The sequence below is a fragment of the Equus quagga genome, chromosome 11 (genome assembly GCF_021613505.1).
Source record: "Equus quagga isolate Etosha38 chromosome 11, UCLA_HA_Equagga_1.0, whole genome shotgun sequence".
NCBI classification, from domain to species: domain Eukaryota; kingdom Metazoa; phylum Chordata; class Mammalia; order Perissodactyla; family Equidae; genus Equus; species Equus quagga.
In genome coordinates, this window is record NC_060277.1 from 84,035,267 (window position 1) to 84,060,635 (window position 25,369).

The 25,369-nt window shown below is 49.9% G+C and overlaps 2 protein-coding genes across 6 annotated transcripts in view; both read left to right on the plus strand.

Annotated features, from left to right (window-relative positions):
* Positions 1 to 1,597: 1,597 nt before the first annotated feature.
* On the plus strand, positions 1,598 to 23,583 carry MTMR4 (myotubularin related protein 4). Of its 5 annotated transcripts, none has more exons than XM_046675794.1 (19): positions 1,598 to 1,715; positions 2,879 to 2,917; positions 6,660 to 6,749; positions 7,107 to 7,223; positions 7,764 to 7,846; positions 9,648 to 9,808; positions 9,920 to 10,016; positions 10,215 to 10,328; positions 11,144 to 11,340; positions 11,595 to 11,723; positions 12,243 to 12,354; positions 12,840 to 13,035; positions 13,269 to 13,454; positions 13,530 to 13,700; positions 13,852 to 14,006; positions 17,821 to 19,222; positions 20,640 to 20,750; positions 20,993 to 21,081; positions 21,302 to 23,583. In XM_046675794.1, exons 2-19 carry the CDS (start codon positions 2,915 to 2,917, stop codon positions 21,477 to 21,479), a joined length of 3,591 nt encoding a protein of 1,196 aa, XP_046531750.1. In that variant the 5' UTR covers positions 1,598 to 1,715; positions 2,879 to 2,914; the 3' UTR covers positions 21,480 to 23,583. The 5 variants fall into 5 exon arrangements, with proteins under 5 accessions (XP_046531750.1, XP_046531748.1, XP_046531749.1 ...); XM_046675792.1 differs by having other exon boundaries at positions 1,615 to 1,715; positions 2,879 to 5,244; XM_046675793.1 differs by lacking the exon at positions 1,598 to 1,715 and adding an exon at positions 1,921 to 2,245 and having other exon boundaries at positions 2,879 to 5,244.
* Positions 23,584 to 24,554: 971 nt separating this feature from the next.
* HSF5 (heat shock transcription factor 5) overlaps positions 24,555 to 25,369 on the plus strand; it is a 34,703-nt gene continuing 33,888 nt past the window's right edge. The window contains exon 1 of the mRNA XM_046677491.1: positions 24,555 to 25,158. Coding sequence (XP_046533447.1) covers positions 24,555 to 25,158 — 604 coding nt within the window. The remainder of the gene's footprint in view (positions 25,159 to 25,369) is intronic.

Sequence of the window (25,369 nt, forward strand, 5' to 3'; positions counted from 1 at the left end):
TATCTTTATCACCTCCCAGAGACCAAGATCCTAGGACCCAGTTTGGAAAGGTGGCTGGAGGAGGGTGCTGGGTTCTGGCTTTCAGTAGGGAAGGGAGAGTGGGGAAAACTTTCCCCTCCTCTGACAGGCTTCAGTCTCTGCCTAGAATCCAGCCTGGCCTCTCCATCTTACTAACCGTATCTATCCTGTCTCTATTACCTGGGGCCTGAGCCTCTCTCCATCTTTCCCATATACAGTACTTTCAATTTATAGAAATTTTTGTCTGATATCGGCCCTTGGGAAAACATGGTGTTAACTGCACGCAGCCTCCTGACTTCTATTTCCCCTGATTTGGGGAAAGAGATATGCAGAATTAAGCTCACTACTCTAGGCAGCAGGTGATGGAGCATTGAAAAATGTTGAAATCCCTTTAAGCACCATCACTGTAGTAAGTGCTGAGAATGGATAAAGTACAATCATTGCCTTGAGGGAGTCCAGTATTCATTTAACAAATATTTATTAAGCATCTGCTAGGTTGCAGACACTGTTCTAGATCCTGGAGTTAAAGCAGTGAACAGAGGCAAAGTTCCCGTTTTCCTGGAATTTACTAACTGTAGTAAAAGTTCCAATGTTCTATAAACAAAGAGGCACGTGAAGACATTTTGGCCCCATGGCCTGGTATTAACGCATTCAGGCCCACTCCCACACAGAAGCTATCTGCTGAGAATCTCAACTGTTCTCCATTTCTGTCGGGCTGGTGGTATCCCCGGGCCAAGGCGACCTCCAGCGGCCACCCTCCGCCCTGCTGTCTGCTCTGGCTCTCCAGACGATAGGAGGGGAGGAGCGAAGAGCTGGGTCCTCGGGAGAGTCCTGTTCCCCACCCCCTTTATAGAGCAGGAGGTCGCAGCTAGCTAGTGACAGGTTTCCTATCTCTCAGGTGAGAGATCTTTACTCAGGACTGACCGCACCATGCAGGTCGTGAAGAACGGCAAGGTCGATGATGATGAAAAGTGAGAGTTGGAGGAACCCGTCAAAGCGCGAAAGAGGGGAAACCCTCCCGCCGCTAGTCGGACAAGACTGAGACGGAACCTCAGGCCCAGCCCTCCCTCCTCTCAGCCGGGGGGGGGGGGGGGGGGGTCTTCTCTCCTTTTCTGGCTTTCGGACCGGATGGCCGCAGCGAAACCAAAACGGGAAGCAGATAAACCGAAGGGCCACCAGGGAATTATTTGAGAAGTAACCCCCAGGAGGAGTCGTCACCGGAAGTGGCTGTAAAGCCTGTGCCCCTACAAGGCCCCGCCTCCAATTGCGCTACCAGTAGGCGACAGGCCGCCCCCACTTCCGGCCCCTGGAGCCATAGCTAGCAGCCCCCCTTTTACTGCTCCCTGATTGGTTGCCGCAGGGACGCGCTGTGATTTCCCATTGGTTGCGTCTCCTCTCCGGCGCCGCTCCTCCTCCCTCAAGGTACAGTCTCGCCTCCCGGCACCCGATAGGCTAAAGGCTGGGAGGGCGTCTGCCCTACTTGACCAATGAGCGGCGTGAAGAGTGAGGGCGGCGGCTGCGTGGTGGGGGCAGGGCGGGACTTGCTGTGGCTATTGGCCAGGGCGGGCACAGGCCAGAGATACGATTGGCTGGGGAGAGAGGCACCGTGGTGGGGTCGTAGCTGCGCGGCCTCAGCAGCTGCGGGAGACGGAAGTGGTGAGAGCGCGGCCTCGGAGGGTCGGGCGGACGCCGCCTGGGTGAGTCACCGTGCCCCGTGCACTGCCAGTCCGGGAACCGCAAAGACCGTGTCTTGCCCGGCCCCGCCCCGACCCCACCGGTTTTCGTGAGCCCCGCCCTCTGTCATTCGGGACTCCGCCTCCGAGTCTTTAGGCTCCGCCCCTAGAACCTGGGCACCTGGGCTCCCCTGCCAGCCTGGCCCGCCCCCCGGGGCCACATCCCCTAGGTCTGGGAACCCTGGGACTCCCAGGTCTTGTCCTTGTCTCTCTCTTCGTTTCCCTGAGGCTGCGTGCCAGTGGGCGGTGAGGCAGCACCTCTGGCTTGTCGCTTGCTGGCTCCCCCATGAGGAAGGGTAGGCTGTGATCAGGGGGGAGGGCAGGACCACGGATGGAGGCGTTTATCCCCGCAGCCTTCCTACGGACACTGCTCGACTGCTCTTGAGCTCAGAGAGGAGGCGTGAAGGAAAATGTCAATGAAACCTGGGCCTGGCTCCCTAAGAGGGCCAAGGAGGCCCATCCTGAATTTTCTGTTGCTTGGGCCCATTTGACAGGTACTGACTCCGAGGCCTGGGCTGGCCTGATTCTGTCCCTGTTGTGTGGCCTCCTCCCACTAACCTGCACCCCACTTGGTGTCAAGTACATTCAGTAGGCTCTGTCCAGCCCTGCTGCCTTTGATCACAGGTTGTGGTCCCCTCCCTCTTGTACTCTGCTTTGGACTCTGCTCCCAGTAAACAGGTCAGGTGGGTGCTACTCCCAGACTCAGAGGCTGGTAGAGCATTCCGGTGGATTTGTGTGCCCATCAGGGCCAGCAGTGAGTCCTGGTAGGCAGCCTCTGTCTCTTCAGAGTTGGCAGTTCTTTTGCTCTCCCACAAAGAAAAGGGTTTGGAGTGTTCTACTTCTCCTTCTAGATCTGGGAATCAGGACTCTTGAGTTCTGCTGAAGAATCTTGGATGACACTCATTCCTGCTCCAGAACTTTGTGGCTGACTTCATGCCCTGCAGAATCACTTGTTGCTTTCTCCCCATGTAGCTCCCATTGCCTCTGTCTGGCATGTACAGAGGCTGGATTCTCTGGGAAGGAAGAGAATAAGAACTGTAGAGAAGTTCAGGAGTAAATGTGTGGCATTTGTTGATTCTATGGTGATGTAACGTGTTCTTTACTCTTATGTTTCTGTCTCCTTACAGTGAGAAGCAGGCAGCCAAGACCCTCACCAAGGTAGAATGGTGAGTACTCTCTCTTAACTCAGACCATTGTGTTTCTATAATCCTTGTGTCTTTCTCCATGAAGCTGCCCCGCCCCTCCTGGACCTTGAGCTCCGGGTTACTCTGTTCAGCTCCTAAACAGGTTCATCTGCCCTGGAGATAAATTAGGGTTTCTTTAGATTGCAAAACACCATGCAATATACTGGCACTGGGACAGGAAGCCTCAGAAGTCTTTTTCTGCATGTGTTATGGCATGCTTTCTCCACACTACCACTGGCTCTCTCAGCTCTTCATAATGGCTCTTCTCTTGCTTTTCCTGGGTCCCTGGTAGAAACTCTCTGTTCTGGTCTGAAAAGCGAGGCCTCTTTTATCTCAAGATCCTTGTACTTCCTAGTGGGCCCCTTGAATATTGTGGGTACTGTATTAGGAGTGACTCCACTAAAATTGTGGGGCTTCTCCAGCTCCAAAGTGCTGCTGTCCATTAAGCTACTGCAGGCAACAGCTGACTGGATATACAGGATACCACCAGGATAGCACCCTCAAGGTGCCCAGGATATCATTCTGTGTGTGTGTGTGTGTGTGTGTGTGTGTGTGTGTGTGTGTTTATAGTGCTCCCAAATACTTTTCATATTCTGAGAACTGCCCTTCTCTCACCCCAAGTTCAGGGAACTCTTTCAGCCCTGAGAGCTAGGAGCAGGAAGCAGTGAGATGTGAAGGGAGTGGAGAGCTGCGGGCCCTGGCCCAGACCAGGCCCTCGCTCTGGCCATGTCTCTTCAGTTCTTTCAGGTGTCCCCTGTGCTTAGGGACAGCTTAAGGAATTCAGTTAGTGAGAGGACTCCCCCCTTCCCTCCACAGACATGTGGGTATGTGGTGTGTGCAGTATTGTTTTGGGTTCTTCTCAGAGAGCCTGCTGGTCTTGGCCCCCACCAACTGATAGCCCTTCTCCTTTTTCTCTTCTGTGATACCCTGAAAAGACCGTGGGCTTCAGAGTCAGCCTGGTCTAATCGTGAACCCTAGCACCACTACTTCAATACCTTAGGCAGATTGCACATATTCTCTCTAAGCCTGACGTCTCACCGTAAAACAGGATAAAGCTTACTTCATGAGGAGTTAAAAGATTTTAGTGAGATAATGTTTAAAACATATCTGGCTCATAGTAGGCACTTAAGGAAATGTCAGGTTTCCTTCCATTCCTCCCTTCTCCTTTCTCCCAAAACCAAAACTAAAGCCCTGGTTTCTGAAAGTTACCAGGCACAGGAAGTGTGGGGTTCCAGTCAGCTCCTTCTGTGACTCTTAGTGACATTTTGAGCTTTTATCACTTCTTATTTCTTGGCCCTCTACCCAACTCCCTCCATCCCCCTACCCTTGGGTTTCAAGTTTTGTTTTTCATTGCTTCTGTGGTCCATAGTTCCAGCTTTTCTCTTTCCCAGCTTAAGAAATTCTTTCTCCTCCAAGAAGGACTTTCTTACCCAGAAGTCAGAGGATGTGAAACAAGGGAGAGATGCGGCTGAAGGAGTAGGGCTGGGCAGGGGCCGTGGTATAAAAATCTCAGAGAATTTCCCTTTCAGGAGTGTGGAATGGCCGAGCTGGCACTAGACCAGGGGCAAAAAGGGCGCGGGATTTAGTGAGGTCAGGGGATTGGAGGACACTACAGTGGTGGGGTATGGCAGGGGTATGGTGGGTGGTGGTTTTGGAGGGAAAGGAGGAAGCCTTGAAAATGGAAAGGGCATGAGGTGGAGGTACGTGGGCTCCATCTTGGGAATTCAGAGCAGGGGGGAAACTCAGAGAGGAGAGGGCGTCGGGACGGACATGTGAACAGAGTGGTGTGAGGTGGCTCACCTGGGAAGATGGGAAGTGAAAAGATTTAGACGATCCCGCCTTCCCCTCTCACGCCGTCTGGGGGCAGTCCCACAGCCCAGACTCCTGGAAGCCCCTGGACGTCCCCTGAGGACGCCCTCCCACGCAGCCGAGGGGCTGCAGGGAGGGAGGATCCTGGGGCTATGGGCGGGGCCCGGAGGGTCCGCCCCGCCCCCGCCTTCTCCGCGCGATTAGGGGCGCCCCCCTCGCCTCGCTCCCCCCTTTCCACGCTCGTGCCGGAGGGCGGAGCTGGGCTCGCTCCATTGTGGAGAGGAGGGGAGAAGCGCGCGGGAGCCGCACCGAGGCCCCGTCGCCAGCGCGCTCGCCTCCAGGCCGCCGCGGCTGCACCTGGCGGACTCCGCAGCCGGGATGCGGCGGGCGCCCGGGACTGGCGGGCAGCGCAGCGGCTCCGTGGACATGTGCGCTGGCTCAGACCGCCCGCGATCATGAGCCTGACCGCCCGCGTTTCCTGCTCCATGCTCAGCTGCTTCGTAAGTGCCAGCCCCGCCTGCGGAGGCCCCGGGGCCCCCAAGGCTTTCTGCACCCTCAGCCCCGCCCAGGGCCAGCCCTTGAGATTCCGAATTTCAGCCCATCCCCCTTCCCAAGGCCCCTGGCAGGGGAGGCGGGTTCTCCCTTTTCTTTCTTGAACTTGCTTTAATCTTCGGATGCCAGGGATTGTCGCAGGCCAGGGATGGAAATTCTGTGCCCCATCTTGGCCCCGCAGCCACTGCCCTTGACTGCAGATCTCCAGGCCCCGCCCTGCAGGGGTACATCCTTTTACCTCCGCCTCTCCATCTTGGTCCCACCCGCTGCATCCGTGCTTGGGGATGTGGGATGTGGCTAGTAGGCCCTCTGGGATGTTAGGGGGCTGGTCGGGGAGCACAGGATGTTTGCGCTGTCTCCCTGGCTCCAGTCCCCTCCCCCTTCCACTATTCCATCCCTCACCTGACACGCCAGTCTTTTCTCCTTGACTGTCCCCCAGACAGCCTCTCTTCTCCATCTTCCCTGCCTCTGCAGGCCTCCGTACCTCTGCATCATTCTCAGTCCTCCCCTCCTCCCCTTCTGGCTTAATGCTCCTTCCCAGCTTTCCCCATCTGTCCTCTCAGATGTTCCCACCCCTCCCTTCCTCACCCCCCGTGGGTGTCTGTCAGGCCTCCTCTCTCTCTCCCCTGGCTGTCCTTGGGTCTCCTGGTTCCTCCCAGGTGTCTGGATCCCCTCTTCTCCCCTCCCTGGTGGTTGGGAGGGGAGTTACTTCTGCTTGCTATGGGTATTCCTCAGGAAATCCCCTCAGATCAGCAGGCAGGGCAGGTTGCTTGGAGCAGGGGTGGGGGTGGGGGGGGTGCTTGTTAGCAGCGTGGGCCTAACTGGAAAATCAGCTCAGCTCCAGAACACATCCTCCTTTTGAAAGCATCCATGAAGGCCCTCTAGAGGCATGGGACTGAATCCTCCAACCCACTCCTCTTTGTCTCCTTCACCCACTGGAATGAAGCCTCAGTGGCCTTAGGTGCCTGCTTTCCTCCTGTCTCTATAACCAGCTGCCACACTGGTTCCTTTTCCTCAGGGTAGCACTTCCTATTCCCACTTCTGTCTTACCCTTACAGTAGTCTTTCTCTTCCTTAGTTTTCTCTCCTCCTCCATTTGGAAAATTTTGGTGGTTCTATAGGAGAGTCCCTCTTTGTGGAGCGCAGATTCCAGTTCCTCTTTGAACCTTACTCTTCCCTTAGGCTTAATAGGTTTGAGTACTCTGTCCACTTCACCCCTCCCACCAGGCCAGGTCTCTTTTCCCTCCTCTGGTGACCAGAACCTTTATAAGGGTGTATGTGGGTTTATTGAGGGGAGGGGAGCAGAATGAGGCCTAATGGGCCAAGTGGAGCCTGGTGACTTAGGGCTGAGGCCTTCCCCACAGGGTGAGGAGGGCCCCCCCAGCCTGGAGTACATCCAAGCCAAGGATCTGTTCCCCCCCAAGGAACTAGTGAAAGAGGAGGAGAATCTGCAGGTAAGGAGGAGTTGGGGACCCGGGGTGGGTGGAGCTCCCTGCCCGGTTGAAAAACACCCTCCTTTTCCTCTCCCCCCAAAAATATCTCTAAGAAGATCTAGTACTGGAGTTCTGGCTTCTTGCTCCGCAGTCTCTGGAGGGAGGGGAGTCTGCCTGTGTGTGCATTGTGGAGGCTTAGGCCCAGAAAGGAGAGGCAGCTTTCCTATATAGCCATTGCCTGGTGCTGTTACCGTGGAGAGGACTCTTCTGTCCTGCCTTGGCCTAGCTTTTCCAGAGGGATCCCACAGATCAGGGGTTGGGGAGGGGAATGAAGGGGTGACTCATTTCTGGACTGAGGGTTCCTCTGCCCCCCGGCAGGTGCCCTTCACAGTGCTGCAGGGTGAGGGAGTGGAGTTCCTGGGCCGGGCAACTGATGCCCTCATTGCCATCTCCAACTACCGGCTGCATATCAAGTTCAAGGACTCTGTCATCAACGTGAGTTCCTGTCTTGTTCTCCCACACTCAGACCAGAATCCCTGTGAGGTTCAAGATGAGATTGCTGCAATGCTCTACTTAATCATGTCTCCAGAAAGTTGGGGTTCCCTTCTTTTTCTCACTAGCCTTTCTTTTCCTGCCTCGCTCTCCTAGCTATGAGTCTGTCTTTCTGTCTCTCTCACTTATTCCCCCTTCCCCTCTTCTCACTTTCCCCTACCCTGTTGCTGGCCCTTCTAAGGGGCACAGAGGCATTGTTGGAAGAGTGCCACTTACCAACTGTGTGACCTTGGTCAAGTCACCCAAGTGAGGCTCAATTTTCTCCTTACTAATCAGGTGTGAAAACACCTGCCTTGCAGGGTTCTTGTGATTATTAATTGGGGTCACAGATGTAGTGGACCCAGCACAGTCACAGGCACTTAACAGGCCCTCAGTAAATGTCAGCTTCCTTCCTTCTGTTGGCACATCAGCATCTGGGTGAGGGTGGGGATGGGGAGTGGTGTGGAGTGGGGCTCTGAACTCCAGTTTGCCCTTCCTCTAAAGGTCCCCCTCCGGATGATTGACAGTGTGGAGAGCCGTGATATGTTCCAGTTGCACATTGCCTGCAAGGACTCCAAAGTGGTGAGGTGAGGACAATGGGGCCTCACTCAGGTCCTCTGGCCCGAGTCCTGCCCACACCTCTCTGCTGTAGGGTTTCTATGAAGCAAGAAATGAAAATATTGCCTCACTTTCCCTGTTTAGAAGAAAAGGTGAAAATCCTTTCTGGGTTGGAAGGTCGGTTTACTGACCCACAGTATCTTGACCAAAGAAGCAGGGATAATGCTCAGCTTGTGGGGTTGTCATAAGGACTAAATGAGATAATGTGTATGAAAGGACCTGGGATGATTTCTGGCATACAGCACTCACATTGTTGGTTCATTTATTTATTCATTTAACATACACTTATGGAGCACCCTACTTTGTGCCAGACTGTTCTAAGCATTGGGGATACAACAGGGAACAAATAGACAAAATTTTCTGCCCTCGTGGAGCTTATAGTCCAATGGGGCGATACCAGCAGTAAATAATAAGTGGGTAACGGAAGTTAAATGCTGTGAGTGTAAAGGTAAAGGATAGAGCAGGGACAGGGGATATGCAGTGCTGTGGGTGAAGGCTATGGCTCTCAACAAAGTGATCAGAGAGGGCCGCACTGAAAAGGCTGCACCTTTCCATTTGAGTCAAGACCTGAAGAGAGTGACCATGCGGGTATTTGGGGGAAGAGTGTGCCAGACAGAGGGAACAGTGAGTGCAAAGGCCCTGAGGTGGATACATACCTGGCATGTTGGAAGAATGGCAAGGAAGCTAGTACGGCTGGAGTGGAATGCACATGGGCGAGGATAGTGGGATATAAGAACTGAGAGGTAAGGAGGTGTCAGGCTGATGTACTGACTTGCTTTTACTTTGAGGGAAATGAGAAACCACTGGAGGGTTTTGAACAAAAGAATGACGTGATCTGATTAATGTTTTATAGAATCACTCTGGCTACTATAATGAGACTAGATGGAAGGAGGATGGGGGTAGAAGCTGGGAGACTAGTTGAGAAGCTATTGCAGTTACCCAGGTGAGAGATCATGGCCTGGCCAGGGTGGTAGCAGTCAAAATGGTGGGAAGTGTCAGATTTTTGAAGGGAGAGATGACAGGATTTGCTGACAGATTGGATATGAGAGAAAGAGGGGTCTGGGATGACTCCAAGGATTATTAAAAGATGCCCAGTTCAGAGCTTGCCGTGTGCTTAGGTCTGTAAGGATTCAGAAGGAGAATCCACATTGCTCTTCCCTTCAAGGAGGTTAAAGTCTAGTTGCTGAAGGAAGGCATAACATCTAGCGATAGGCTGTGAAAAAACGTACCGTTTAATACTCTAAGCACGTTAAGAATGAGAGAGGAAGGGGTCTGGGGAATGGAGTAGCCTGGGAAGGCCTCAAGGAGAGATGTGGGACTGGAACTGTCTTCAGAGTATCAGTATGATGTGGCTAGGCCAAGAGGAGACATTATTAAGCAGAAGCGAAGAAACAAGGAGACAGGAATAGCGTGAGCAGGACTTCCTGCCTGAAGCAGAAGGTTTGTGTTAGGAGTCACGGGAGGTAACACAAGGAGCAGCAGACAGTCAGGGCGTTGGGGTAGCATTTGGATTTGATGGGAGAAATGGTAGGGCCCCATTAGAGGGGATAAGTATGTCTCAAGGACAAGAGTTCTTGGGAAGAAAATTGTCCCAAAGACAGTTTCTCTTGAGTGTTGGCCAGGGTCCCTGGTCCTCCCCAGAGTCCCCATGCCTTACCTCCTGCTTTGCAGCCTCCTCTCCCCACAGCCTTTCTGTGGCCGTGTTTTTGACCCACATGACCCAAATGCACACCTCCCTCCTGCCTCACTCTGTGGCTTCTTGCCTGGCAGGTGCCACTTCTCCACTTTTAAGCAGTGCCAAGAGTGGCTCTCGCGGCTAAGCCGGGCCACAGCGAGGCCTGCCAAGCCTGAGGATCTCTTTGCTTTTGCCTACCATGCCTGGTGCCTGGGGCTGACCGAAGAGGACCAGCATACCCACCTGTGTCAGCCAGGTGAGGCCAGGCTGTTTTCTTTGGGAGACTTCTCATCTCTTGGTTCTCATCCGTCCTCCACCCCGGAGATGGCGCTCTTGGATGCTGACAGGTGTGGGAACTGTGTTGCAGGAGAGCACATACGATGTCGGCAGGAGGCTGAGCTTGTGAGGATGGGCTTTGACCTGCAGAATGTGTGGAGAGTCTCGCATATCAACAGCAATTACAAGTGAGAGGGCAGCGGGTGGGGAACCAGAATACCCATCCAGACTCAGACCTTGTTCACGTGTGGAAAGCTCCATGGGCACAGTTCCTGGCTCTGGGAGGGAGGAGGGCTCCCATCCCTCTTCCCACAAAGCCGTCCCTGTGGATCTTATCATCACATGTCTTAGATCAAGCTCGGTGACCCCATCTGGTCTCTTCTCAGATTATGCCCCAGTTACCCCCAGAAGCTACTGGTTCCTGTGTGGATCACAGATAAAGAGCTGGAGAACGTGGCTTCCTTCCGCTCCTGGAAGCGGATCCCTGTGGTTGTGTATAGGTGAGGAAGTGGGGGATGCGAAGTAGGGAGGACGCTTTTTATGCAATAAGAGTCAAATGAGGAGGTTTATGGCAGCCTGGTTGACTGAGAATTGACACCCTGCAGGGGATGAAATAATTTTTAAACAAAACCTGCCTCAGTTTTTTTCTCCTAAAGATGAGGCTTTGGAGAGTATATTCATTTTACTTGTTTTTAAGGACATGTGTTTGTGAAATACTGCATTAGAACAGGGGTTGGCAAATTGTGGCCTGGGAACTTAATCCAGCCTGCAGCCTGTTTTATGTACAACCTGTGAGCTACAAATGGTTTTTACATTTTTAAAGGGTTATTTAAAAAAAAAAACAAAAAAACAGAAAGAAGAATGTGTGAAGGAGACTGGCTGTGATACACAAAGCCAAAGATTTATTGTCTGGTTCTTTACTGAAAAAGCTTGCTGACCCCTGCACCAGGACATTGTAGCTAAAACACAGTGAGACAGGTAGTAGCCATGACGTTTGGAGGTATTTGTGCTCTGGGCTCAGGCTTGTTCGTCTGTTTGGTATCTGTACTGGGAGCAGGTGCCGTGCAGATTTGATGACTCAAGGTCACCTTGGGAACACAGAGCCCTTTTGAGAAATGTGTGTGGCAGCGCTTGGTAAGCTCTGAAGCCCTCCAGATGTGTTAAGGGCTTTGGTTGCCATTGTCAAGGCCTGGATGCACTGGTAGCTGCTGTTTGCTGTTTGCTGGAGATCTTGGTCTGGCCCCCTGGGGTCTTGGTGGTAGGTCTCTTGGGGATGCGAATGCCAAGGGCATGATGGTTTCTTCTGTTTTTTCAGACACCTGCGCAATGGGGCAGCCATCGCCCGCTGCAGCCAGCCTGAGATCAGCTGGTGGGGCTGGCGCAATGCTGATGATGAGTACCTGGTCACGTCCATCGCTAAAGCCTGTGCCCTGGACCCGGGGACAAGGGCTACTGGAGGCTCCCTCAGCACTGGGAATAGTGATGCCAGTGAGGCATGTGACACTGACTTCGGTAAGGTGTGGATGGTGCTGGCCCCCTGGGGAGCAAGCCTCCACTTTGGCCTCATTGGCTTCCAGGGAGCCCCCAGTGAGAGGATGGGAAGATAACAACAATACATAGAGTGCCTGGGTCCCTGCCTTTTGGGAGGCTGTGGGGGGTGAAGGGTCTGTAGTTGTATGTTCTTCTCTTCTGAAAGGGAGTGCCCCAAGGTAGGGTGAGGCTGGGCGGCTGGCTGACCCAGGGTCTTCTCCCTGCTGTGTATTTAGATTCCTCCCTGACTGCATGCTCTGGAGTGGAGAGCACAGCAGCCCCCCAGAAGCTGCTGATCCTGGATGCTCGATCCTACACGGCAGCAGTGGCTAACAGGGCCAAGGGTGGAGGCTGTGAATGCGAAGGTATTGTTGTTATCCCAGTGTCTGCAACCTGTCTGTGCTCTGGGGTGTTTTGGTGAGGAGGGGGCTGGGGGCAGCTTGTGTAGTAGAAAGAGCCAAACAAACCTGGCTTGGAATCAGGACTCTGTCCCTTACTAGCTATGACTATGATTAAGTTGCTTAATCTGTCTACATTTCACTTTCTTATCTATAAAATGAGGATGATACATGCCTTGCCAATTTGTTGGGATGATTAGAGGTTACACATATAAAATTATTAGCATAGAGAATTTACCATATATGGTTATTACTAATAGTACCACGACTATCATTTGTCATTAATATTATTACTACTTCCATTAGTATATGGCACCTGAGCATCCAGAGATAAAAGGGTGATTTAGATTTCCAGGGTATATTTAGTTCCCATCCTGGAGTGTTCTGCCCTACCAGGGAAGCTTTGCCCACTGGGGCTGCTCTTGTCGTGGATGCCTGTTTCCAGGACGTGCTCTTAAGCTCCACTCCCCTCTTTTAAATTTACAGAGTACTACCCCAACTGTGAGGTGGTGTTCATGGGAATGGCCAACATCCATGCCATCCGGAACAGCTTCCAGTACCTCCGGGCAGTGTGCAGCCAGATGCCTGATCCCAGCAAGTAAGTGTTCCCTACTCTGATTCCATCCTCCCTTGTCTCATCCCTTCCCTGGTACTTCTTGTTCCTGGGGAAATGGCAAGTGTGGAGGTACGGGAGACCTGAGGGCCTCAGCACAGTGGGCCAGTTCCAAGAACACTTCTTGCACTTCTCAGCCAACACTTTGGCATGGCCACAGGACATTGGGTTCCTTTTGTTTGGATCACTTGTCCTGCTCAAACAACACAGAGAACTGGGGAAAGAAATTGGCTAAGTGTGTATGTGATGCTTCCCAGTTTCTCTCTCTGTCCTAAGAGTCTCTCATTTGCTTCAGGTCCTGTCTTCCCTACCTTCCTGCTAGATATTTCTTGGCAGAAAGGCCATGGGCTGGACCTCTTGGCTTCAGCCCTCACTAGGGACTTTATTAGGTGTAGCTGGCCGTGGGTGGTGGAGAGCCTATTGTAGCCTCAGTGCCCTTGGTGACAGACTTGATTTCTGCTCTTGTGTAGCTGGTTGTCAGCACTGGAGAGCACCAAATGGCTGCAGCACTTGTCGGTGATGCTAAAGGCAGCTGTGCTCGTGGCTAACACAGTAGACCGGGAAGGCCGGCCTGTGCTGGTCCACTGCTCAGACGGCTGGGACCGCACGCCACAGATTGTAGCCCTGGCCAAAATACTACTGGACCCGTATTACAGGACACTGGAGGTATTGAGAAGGGTTGGGTGGGAAAGAATGGAGGGAAAATGGGGTGGGGAAGGTGTCGTGCCCTCTGGATCTGTCTTGGGGATCTTTCAGTAGAGGACATTGGTGGCTTTCAGTCCTCTTCTAGGATCAATTCTGTTCTCTGAAGCTGCCAGCTCCTGCTTTGGGCATCCCCTGGGGAGTGGACACTAGCCTTTCCAGAGAGGCCCTGTGCTTGAACTCTGTCTTCTTTGTAGGGCTTCCAAGTATTAGTAGAGTCTGACTGGCTGGATTTTGGACACAAGTTTGGAGATCGCTGTGGCCACCAGGAGAATGCAGAGGACCAAAATGAGCAATGCCCTGTGTTCCTCCAGTGGCTTGATTCTGTTCATCAGTTGCTCAAGCAGTTCCCCTGCCTGTTTGAGTTTAATGAAGCATTCCTGGTAAGTCCCAAAGCCTGTAACCAGGGTTGGGGGATGCTGGCCAAGGCCCCAGCTACAAGCTATCTTGGCCTCTAGGTAAAACTGGTGCAGCACACGTACTCTTGCCTCTATGGCACGTTCCTGGCCAACAACCCCTGTGAGCGAGAGAAGCGCAACATCTACAAGCGGACCTGCTCTGTGTGGGCTCTCCTGCGAGCTGGCAATAAGAACTTTCATAACTTCCTCTACACACCTGGCTCAGACATGGTATGTCCGAACCCTTATCCTGTAGGTGCTGCTTGGAGACCTGTAGGGAGAACAGGCGAAGTCAGTTGGGAGAATGTAGGGCCAAAGGCTTAGGGAAGGAAGAGGGACCTGGAACATCTCACAAAACACTAGTATGGGGCTGCTTCCCTAGGTCCTGCATCCTGTGTGTCATGTCCGGGCCCTGCACCTCTGGACAGCTGTTTATTTGCCAGCATCGTCTCCATGCACACTTGGGGAGGAGAACATGGATCTTTACCTTTCCCCAGTGGCTCAGAGCCAGGAGTTCTCCGGCCGCTCTCTGGAAAGGTAAGAAGAGCCCATCTTGCTCTCCCTCTCTCCACTAGGAAGCCAGTAACTGCTTTGTGTCTTGCCTAAATGCTGTTCTCTTTCTTTTATGAGCTATTTAAAAGCACCTTCTTTAGTCAGTTGAAGGAGAAACTTGGCCCAGGACTTGTAGCTAGCCTCTAGTGCACTCTGTGTGTTTTCAAGGTCCTCTCTTAAGATAAGTTATCATGATTTATATAACCAGTTTCCTATTGGTCAGTTAGGTGATTTCCTTTTTTTTTAATCGTTACAGAGAGTGCTTTGGTTAACATCCTTATGTGTGCATGCTTTTTAAAAAATTGTAAAATACACGTAACATAATATTTATCATCTGAATCATTTTTAAGTGTACAGTTCAGTAGAGTTATCTTTTATGTGTATCTTTGCATTTGAGATAGATCAATCAATCGATCTTTGCATTTCTGCCAGATAAATTCCTAGAAATGCAAATACTGGGTTCAAAGGATATGTACATTTCAAATTTTGATCTTTGTTTATTAGTGTAAGATTTTTTAAAGTTAAAATATAACATATTATTAGTTGAATATTATAAAGGAAAACAAAAACCCACCCCCCTAAATTACTGGTTTTAGAGTCTTGGGAGCTGAGTCCATTTTCAGGGGCCCAAGGAGAGGCTTCAGGAATTCTGTGATTTTCTCCTTCTCTATACTATGCAGAATTTGGGTATAGATTCATAAGTTGACTTTTCCAGGGAGAGGGGCCATAACTTTATCAGATTCTCAGTAAGTTCAGTGACCCATTTAATAATCGTTGCCTTAAATCAATATCTAATTTTTCAATTCAATAAATGTTTCTTTAATGCCTACAGGTTGCCTAGTACTATACTAGGATTTAAGGGCTGTACCAAAGAAATAGAAGATATTGATCTTATTTAAGATACTTGTAAAAAGCTGTAAGAGAAGATGTATGACAACTAGAAAACAATTCTAAGTCAGCATCTAGGCAAACAAGAATGTATGTGATTCAGAGCTGTTGGAGAAATGAGAAGTGAGAAGGGGTCATTTGGTGACTGTTTACCCAGAGAAGTTTTCATGGAATACCAGGCAGGAACCGTGGCTTTTTGTATCCTTAGTGTCTGGCTCAAGGCCTGACACATAACAGGTGCTTTAGTAAATGCCTAAATGAACAGACAAATGAAATAAAGGGAGCTGTGAGCTTCGTAACAAGGTTAGTGGAGAGAGGTCCAAAGGAATTAGATACATGAGCGAGAGTTTGAAAAAAAAAAAAAAAAAACACCAGGAGCTGGCCGGGGTTGGGAAGGGGCTATTTTGAGGAATAGAAACAAAATATATCAGCTAGTTCATTGAGGGCTTTAAGCATTACACTGAAGAATTTATTTTGGTTCCGTTGTCAATAGTAAGTCATTGTAGGAAGTCACTGTGAACTGGTGATGATGGGATTTTTGGAGAACTAATCAATGAGCAGGGTAGTTGGAGGCACAGAGACCAGCCAGCACTGTTGTAATTCAGATATGAGGGGATGAGTCCTTGGAAAAGAGAAGGGATTAAATTCAGAGATGTTATAGAAAAGTCATTATCAGGCTATAGAGTTGATTGAACGTTGGAGGGTGGAAGAAAAGAGTAAAGAGGACCAGTCAAAGACACGTCCCAAGTCTCTGAGCTTAGAAACCAAAAGAATGCTAGTATCATCTATAGACACTGAAAAGTTGAGAATTCAGTTCGGGGAGAAACAGGAGATTCAGGCAGGTTGGGATTGAAATATTGACAGCAAAGAGGAGGTGTGCTGTAGGCAGTTCAAGATGGAGCGCTGGATTTGGAGGAATAAGTAGTATAAAAGTTTTAAAGGAAATAGTTTCTTTAACAGCTGACCTGACTTACCTTTGGTCCTACCTTTCCCTAGATCAAAAATGTCCTGCCCTCTTTTCTTTTCTTCCATTAAAGTCCAACACATTCTTCTATACCCAGCTCAAATCCTACCCTCTGTGTGTAGCCTTCCCTGACACCCTAGCTGGATGAGTTCTCTCTTTGTCCTAAACTCCTCAAGCATTGTTGTCTCTCCTAGCGTTGTCAATTAAACCTTTGATGCACATAGAAGTCAGCTGTGGAGGATGGCAGACTGTCGATATCCTTGAATCCGGGTGAAGACTACACAGGAGTTCTTCATACTCTTCTCTCTACTTCTTAAGCATGTTTGGAAGTTTCTGTAATAAGTAAAACAAAAAAAGGAAAAAAAACAAAGTTAGCTGTGGTACTTTTTAAAAATACAGATACCTACGTCTCACTTTTGGCCATTCTCATTCAGCTGGTCTTGAATGGGCCTTAGTTGTCTGTGTATCTAGAAGATCCACAGGAGTTCCTGATATACACCAAATATTGAACTCCACTGGTCTATTTCATTCAATTGGTACCTAGCAGTGGAAACTTGATGTGGTTAAGCTCATTCTTTCACTTCTCAAATTGTTTGAGTAGCCCTGCACTAGGTGCTGGGCATTCAAATAAGACACAGTTCTGCCCTCAAGGCACTTTCGTAGAGGGAGATAAACTAGTAAGCAGTAAGTGCAATAATATGGGATGCACTGAGCCACGTGTTTTGACATGGATTATTTCCTTTAATTCTCCTGATGGCTTTAAGGGGTTGGTTCCTTACCTTTCTCCCATAGATGAGGGAACTCAGGCTTAGAGAAGCTAAGGTCACAAAGTTAAAAGCTTTGCCAAGCTGGGATTTGACCTTGGGGCTCTAGAGACTGTAATCATGACTCTTGCTCTTGCCTTCCTGGAATTTCATATCACACACACACACACACACGCACACACACACACAAAATTGATCGGAAAGTAAAATCAATCACAAAAATACTTTTAAAACATTACAAGTTTCAAAAACCAAACCCTTGAAAAAGAATCAGCTGTATTGTTCTACCTTTAGGGGTTTTTCTGTATGGATTGGACTGAGGCATCTGAAAATAGGAGTCCTGTGAAGTCTCCACTGTTTCCTGGGGAATTTCCCTGAAGTTTTCGTTGCTCTAAGGTCTTCGAATTGTATTAAAAATCAGGGCGGTCATTCTTGAAGATGTTTGTTACCCATTTGGTGTGCTGGAATGCCGCTAGAACTCTTTGAGTGCTGTATACTAGGGAAGTTTCCATGGTGACATGGGAGTCTGAGGAGCATGCTGCTGTTAAGTGGTTGTAAAAAGCTGTGTTTAGGAATAATTTATAATAGGGAAAGTTGTAAAAATGAGGAGTTTTGAGTGTAGTCCTAATAAGTTTGTGGTTGGTTGCCTATGTTTTGTTGGATCCTCATAGCATCTCTACAAGGTATAATTTATTATTATTTTACAGGGGAGGAAATCAAGTGTCTGAGGGGTTAGGTAACTGACTTGTAGTCACATAGCTAATCAGTGTCAGAGAGAGCTAATATCGTCCAGCTCCAAAACCCATCTTCTTTCTGTCCTGCCATGTGTGATAGAGGCAGAGGGACATTAGGCTTGAGGCTTAGGTGTGTTCCTAGCTGCAACAGTACATTTAGAAGGCATCAGCATAGAAGGTAGTTGAAACCAGGGTTGAGATTGCCCAGTGAGATTGTGGAGGGTGAGGACTGATAAAAGCTGAGGGCAGATCCTGGGTTTTGAGGCCAGGGTTCATGTCCCACACTTTTTGCAGAGTAGCCTTGTTGCAGTGAACCTTGGTATTTTGTAATCTTAATTGTTGTTAGGGCTTGTGAACTCTGGTTTTGATAATTGCTTTGATGACCTGAGTCTATGTATTGGAGGTGGCTCCCATTTTCTGACCTGGAGGTATTGTGTTTGTCATTCCAGGTTACCTAAAACCAGATCTATGGATGATCTTCTTTCTGCCTGTGACACAAGCAGCCCCCTGACTCGCACATCCAGTGACCCTAATCTGAATAACCACTGTCAGGAGGCCAGAGTAGGCCTGGAGCCCTGGCACAGCAATCCCGAGGGATCAGAGGCAACCTTTGTGGAATCTGGGGTAGGAGGTCCTCAGCAGCCTGTAGCAGAAATGAGTCTTCTTCCCCCTCTGCCCAGCAGCCAGAAAGACTACTTGAACAGTAAACCTTTCAAGAGTCACAAAAGCTGTTCTCCAAGTTACAAACTGCTTAATACTGCAGTGCCCCAGAAAATGAAGAGCAACACCTCTGATCCTGGGATTAAAGTCCTGGAAGAGACTAAGGCACCAGCTCCAGACCTTTGTGCCCAGAATGAGCTGGGTAGGACTTTAGATGGCACAGAGGAGCCACCTGAACATTGTCCTGAAAAAGAAGCTGTCGGCACACTCTCTAAAGTCATTTCCAGCAAGTGTGATGGAATTTGTGATTTCCCTGAGTCTTTCCGGGACTCCCTTGCAGGCACCCCACAACAGGCCCACCTAGACTCTGTGCTAGGTGTGCCTTCCAGATGTGCTCCAAATCACAGTTTGGGCACCCTTTGTGACCCACCGAGCACTACCTGCCAAACTCCTCTGGACCCAAGCACTGACTTCCTCAGCCAAGATTCCCCAGGGTCTGTAGCAAGTATCTCCCACCAGGAAAAACCCAGTTCTGTGCCAGATCTGATTCATGGGGAGGAAGACACTGGCAAAAGAGGGAATAATAGAAATGGGCAGTTATTGGAAAATCCTCACTTTGGGAAAGTGCCATTGGAATTGGCCCGAAAGCCAATTTCTCAGAGCCAGATAAGTGAGTACTCTTTTTTAGGGTCCAACTGGGACAGCTTCCAAGGGATGGTGACTTCATTCCCGAGTGGGGAGACCACCCCTCGGCGGCTGCTTTCCTATGGCTGTTGTAGCAAAAGGTCAAGCAGTAAGCAGATGCGTGCAGTGGGGCCCTGCTTTGGGGGCCAGTGGGCTCAGAGAGAAGGGGTGAAGTCACCAGTCTGTTCTAGTCATTCCAATGGACACTGTACTGGTCCAGGAGGGAAAAACAACCGGATGTGGTTGTCTGGTCACCCAAAGCAGGTCTCCAACACAAAGCCTGTTCCACTGAGCTGCCCTTCTCCAGTGCCTCCTCTCTACCTGGATGATGATGGACTCCCCTTTCCCACGGATGTGATCCAGCATCGATTACGGCAGATTGAAGCAGGGTACAAGCAAGAGGTGGAGCAGCTACGTCGACAGGTGCGTGAGCTTCAGATGAGGCTGGATATCCGTCACTGCTGCGCCCCTCCAGCAGAGCCCCCCATGGACTATGAGGATGATTTTGTAAGTATTCACCCACTGCCATTCATCCATTCATTTATTCTGTCTGTCCAACCTTCCATCCATTCAACATTCATTCATTGGGTCCTTGCTGTATGACACTGAGTTAGGTGGTTGGGCTGTAGGATGAAAGACATAGTCTCTGCTCTCAAGGAGCTCACAGTCTACTGGGAGAGACAAGCAAACAATTAGAATGATGTTCTTAAGTGTTGTGATTGAGGGAAGCATGAGGTGTTGGGGGCCAGGGTGGAGTGAAAGGTCAGGGAAGGTTTTCCTGAGAAGATAATGCTTGAGCTGAGTGCTGAGGAATGTGTCATGTTTAGTTAGGTAGACAGTGAAAAGGAAATGTCATTTGCAGAAGCATGGAAGCAGTAGGTACTCTAACATAATGGCTTGCACAAAGCAGGTAGGGTGTGTGCATGTGCATATACTCTCATGCTGGGACCGTGAGGGAGGGAGTTGGGTATTGCAGTGGGAGGTAAGGGTCAGCTTGAGTGCCCTTCTTGTTTGGATTCTACACTCAAGGCAATAAAATTTTTGGCCAGTGAGTAACACGATCAGGTTTGTATTTTAAGAATATTACTCTGGCGATAGTGTGTCAAGAGGATGAGGCCGTTGAAACCCGGGTTGGGAGGCTGGTTAGGATGTTTCGGAATAACCTAGATGAGAGATGATGAGGACCATCCAGGCTTCGCTGTGGTTGGAGGCCCCAGGTCTGGCACAGCAGTCCCTGGGGAGCTTCTAGGAGTCAGCTTCTTGACAGTAATATCCTTTCATCCACATAAGCACTTCCTGTCCTCCTATTAAGACATTCCCACTTGCCTGCTGCCCACTTGCTGGGATGGGATGGCCAGGGCTAACAACTTTTTACTATTCGGGGTGATGATTTAGAACAGGAGTCAGCAAACTTTTTTGGTAAAGGGCCGGATAGTAAATACTTTAGGCTTTGTGAGACGTATAGTCTCTGTCACAGCCACTCGGCTTTGCTGTTGTAGCACAAAACCAGCCATAGACAATATGCGAATAAAGGAGTCTGGCTGTCTTCCACTAAAATTTGATTTACAACAACAGGTAGTGGGCTAGATTTGGCGTGTGGGCTGTAGTTTGCGAACCCCTGGTTTAGATTGTAACAGGAGAAATACTCTTTCCATGCTGTGATATAGCATATTGGTTAAGAGCATGGATCTGAAGCCAGAACACTAGGTTCAAATCCCAGGTTTACTACTTATCAGCTCTTAACTTTCTCTGCGGCTTAGTTTCCTTATTTGTAAAATGGGGATGATAACGGCACACATCATAAGATTGTCATGAGGAATTAAAGAAGTTCACGCATGTAATGCACTTAGAACAATGCCTGACACATAGGAAACAAATGTTAGTGATGATGAAGATGATGTTGACATTTTTGCCTTTTCTTCAGACATGTTTGAAGGAGTCAGATGGCAGTGATACAGAAGATTTTGGTTCTGATCACAGTGAAGACTGCCTTTCAGAAGCAAGCTGGGAACCTGTTGATAAGAAAGAGACTGAGGTATGTCCAGGCAAATATGTGGTGGGAACTTCTGTGAGCCAGTGAGTTCTCCTATTTCTCAGAGATGGGTGACATGCTATAGACTGAGCTCTCCCCCTAGATAAGTGTTTTCTTCGTAGGCAAGTAGTCGCCAACTCTAAAGACAAGCCTTGTTGTTTTCTCCTGGGATGCTTTCCTTCTTGCAATGTTGCTCTTCACTTCATTGGCAAGGACCTGGAATTTTCCCTTGTGATTTCTGTTAGGTGACTCGCTGGGTTCCAGACCATATGGCATCACATTGCTATAACTGTGACTGTGAATTCTGGTTGGCCAAACGAAGACACCATTGCAGGTAAGATGTTTTATATGATTTGGTACGGCTTGTAAAGCAATGAGGTACATATATATGAACTAAATTGAATTAATCTGAAAATGGAGACATATTTATAGGAACTATTTTTGTTTTCTCTCAACTTTTTTATTTACTCATTCATGTAAGGCCTTTTGGAGTGTCATTCATTCTCAGTATTTTGGCATTTCTGATGAACTCTTCCCTCTTTGTGTTTTGGCAGAAATTGTGGGAATGTATTTTGTGCTACCTGCTGCCACCTGAAGTTGCCCATTCCTGATCAACAACTCTATGACCCAGTTCTCGTCTGTAACTCATGTTACGAACACATCCAAGTGTCTCGTGCCAGGGAACTCATGAGCCAACATCTGAAGAAACCCATTGCTACAGCTTCCAGTTGAATGCCAGAGGAGACGACTTGTTCAATTTTAGCAGGTTTGAAGGGAGGATATGCTTCAGGTGTAGTTTTGAAGGTTCCTTGGTGTGGCTCATGAAATCACAGAGCTCAAAGATACCGTCTTGAGAAATCCTCCTTGGTACCATGAGACTGGAGCAGAGGAATTCCAATTTGGCAAGAGGTCCTCTACTGGTGAGACCCTCACCTTGGGGTAATGGTCCTGGTCCAGACCTGGAGTCGAGAAGCTTAATGTTGAGTTGGTGACTCCAGCTTCTTTCTCCTGGGGGGTCACAAGATGATGATTTCATAGATACTGCCTGGTGATGCGTGCCCCAAACAGCAATAGAAAGGCATATGTATAACCAAACTCCAAGTGAAAACCAGATCCATCTCTCCTCCACTTTGAAAAAAGCAGATTATAGTATATAAGATAGGAATTCCTATCCTACTGAAATGAACTCTACCCTGTACCTCTGTGCTCTGTGTCTGTGCATGAAGGCTCAGTCTTTAGAGGCACTCCCTCTAGTTGCATTAGTTCTGTCTTTCTGTGGAGTTTGGTTTAAAGACTGGTTCAGCAAGTGGAGCTTTTGCTGTATTTTTCACTTGGCTCATCGGCCAGCATCAGTGAATATTCAGTTTAGGGGGACAGTTCTAGGGAGTGAGACATTTTTGGGAGCAGAGGAGAACTCTGCTGATGTTCAGTCCTGGCAAAAGTCAGTTATTTTGAGGTGTGAAGGCAGTAGTCTCTGTTACTCAGTGGCAGCTCTTGAGGTATGCACTGTGAAGAATGAGAAGGGAAAAACAGAAATGATCCTTGTGAAATCTTTGCAGATTGTGCCCTACCCTTTGCGCCTGACTTTTCCTAGTTGTCCTGGTGCTAACACAGGAGCTATACCTTGATCCTCTCCTGGCATGAAAATAAAACAATGGGTTTTTTTTTTGATATGTTCCATTGCCCACTTCCCTCATGTTGTCTTTCCCCTGGCTGCTGCCTCCTCTGGGTCACACTGCTTCTTATCCTGAACACTTGACACCCTGAGGGTAGAATTTAGTGTTTGGTTTTTACCTCCTAGAATATGCTGTTTGGTATGTGAGGGTTTCAGTACAAATGCTGCTGTCTACTTCTGTGCACTTAACAATGGAACCCAAACAGAAGAGAATAAAGCCTTGATACCAAAATTGGGAGAGAAAATGTGTCCATTTGGACCAAACATTGTTTTTTTTGTTTTGTTCTTTTTCATCTTAATATGTACCAGTGGCACTTAACCAAAAGATACAGCGATATAGCCGTGTGTCATGGTTGGAACAGATACAGTCTCCTTGACCTATGATGAAACCACTAGGATTTCCTTTATACATTTTCCTTAATTCGTTGGTGTATAAAACGTAAATTACACTTAGGCTTATCCTGTTTTAAAACTATGGTAGCTGTCTGTCTAACTGCTACTTTCATGTTACTTCCTAGAAAAAAATTTTTTCGTTTGAAAATAACTAGGATCTGCATTTAGAACAAGAATTGTTATTTGTCCTGACTTTTTCTTCAGTCCTACAGAGAATCATCTGTGCTTTTATACTTGCCATGGATGTAACCTAAAAAGTTTTGGCATATTTAGGTCAGCCTAGCAGAACTTTTTTTCGTTTAAATGGAGTTGAATAATGAAGATTTTGTGTCTGGGAAATTCCTAAGATCATTGAAAAAGTAACAAACTATTCCTTGTCTGATATGTAAAATTCTTCTAGGCATTTTCTCAATCATTAAAATTTACTGCCAGTTGTGAGTGGCTTTTTAATTAATTTGACTTTCACTGCACTTCACTCCGCCCATTTTCAGGGGGAGCAAGATTAGTAACATTTGAGGAGACTGTATCTGTCTACTTTGTGTGGCTGTTTTGAGGGACTGTCCCATCAGTGAACATACTGCATGGCCTTGGAGAGAGTCTCTGGGCTCTAGGCTCAGATGCATTCATCAAATACTCCTTTCAGAGCTCTTGTGGGTGTAAGTGACATGATGTGGCCAAAAATCCAAACTGTGCAGCTGCGTTGTGACAAACATGCAATGTGCTGTAAAAACTCAATACAGTTTAAATAAAATCTCTATATTAGTGCTGCTTTGTTGGGTCTTTTTATTGATTTTAATTTCTAAGAAAACAATGCTCATTTTACCATAAACAAGAACCAAAACGTTACACCCCTTCCAACCGTTTCCATTTTTTTAATAGCCCTCTGTTTTTATCAGCACAGCTCCTGTCATATTCTTCTTTATTGATTAGATAGGGACTTATCCTTATGGATACTATAGAATTCTGTCCCCTTTCGTGTGAGGTTTATTTCTCTTTATGTCTAAAGTTTCCCCAGCTTGTCCCTGTATCCTCCTGATTCCCTCCTCATAGGCACCTCAGTTCTCATCCCTTGAGTAAACGGTCCTGAGCAAAATACTGGCTTAAAGGGTATATTTAAAAATATATAAAATGCTACCATCTAAAAGGTGAATTTGTTTACTCAAACATGTTTATTTTTTGAGTAAACACCATTTTTATTTGGAGAGGCGAGCAAGTCAACTGTCAGTACTGCGGGAGTTAGGCCCTTTGTTCTCAGGAACGACTGGCTTCGTATCACTCCCTGTCTGAATTCCACGTCCCACACGCTGGGTGCGGTGAGCTACCGGGATCTTAGTGTTCCGCGGTGGATAATCGGCCTTCTCTCTTTGCAGGACTTCTCTCCCCGCGGGGGACAGCACTCGCAGCCCTCGCCCGGCGGTTGCAGGCGCCCGGGGAGCGGGCCGGCTCCCGCCGCGTCCCGCGCCGCTGCACACGCCCGGGCGACGCGGCGTCGGGCGGGCCGGGCGCGCGGCGCCGAGGGGGCGGGTCGGCTGGCGCTGCGTCCGGCCGCGCGGCGGGAACTCGAGGCCCCATTGGCCGCGCCGGAAGGCAAGGCGGGGGCTCGTGCGCCAACCGTCCCCGGGTCCGCGGCGGCCGGGCGCTGGCAGGAGGGGGCAGGGCCGAGCGAAGGCTGGGGGGATCGAGAACGGGGTGGGAGAGCCAGGCTCGGCGGGGCGAGGCCCAGGGCCCGGGCGGGGGCGATGGAGGAGGCGCTGCTCTCCACCCCTATCAACCCCAACAACTTCCCCGCCAAGCTGTGGCGGTTGGTGAACAGCCCCCGGTACCGCTCCATCCGCTGGGACGGCCGCGGCGAGGGGCTGCTCATCGATCAGCCTCTCTTCGAGGCCGAGCTGCTCAGCCCGCCCGGGGCGGGGGCCGGCGGCGGCGGCGGCGGCGTCGGGGGCTCCGGGGCTGAGCCCGAGCTCTTCAAAACCACCAACTTCACCAGCTTCATCCGCCAGCTCAACCTCTACGGCTTCCGCAAGGTGGTGCTGGGCGGGCCGGGCGCGGCGGGGCCCGGGCCGGGGCCGGGGGGCGGCGGGCCGGCGGGCGACGGGCCGCTCCACCACTTCCACAGCCCGCACTTCCGCCGCGACCAGCCGCAACTGCTCGTGCACCTCAAGAGGCTCACCAGCGCCAACAAGGCCAAGCTGGCGGCCGGCCTGGAGGTGCCCTGCCGCCCGCCCAACCGCTTCCAGAGGCTGCTCATCACGTCGGCCTCCGCCTCCGCCTCGGCCTCCACCTCCCCGCTGCAGCACCAGGAGCCGGCGCCGCCGCCCGCGGGGCCCCGGCCCGAGCCGCACGGTGAGTCCCACTGGGCCTCCACGGCCCCCGCCATCGCAGGGCACACGGGCGTCAGGGAGCAAACGCCATTCACAGGGCATTGTCGCACCTCCTCACCTTTGAGGCATCCGGAGTACGCCCGGGCCCCACGTGCTGCCCGGGAAATAGCTCACGTCACCCCCATGGTTCTCACTGGCACCGGCACCCCCTTTCCGCCAGTACCTCCTCTGGA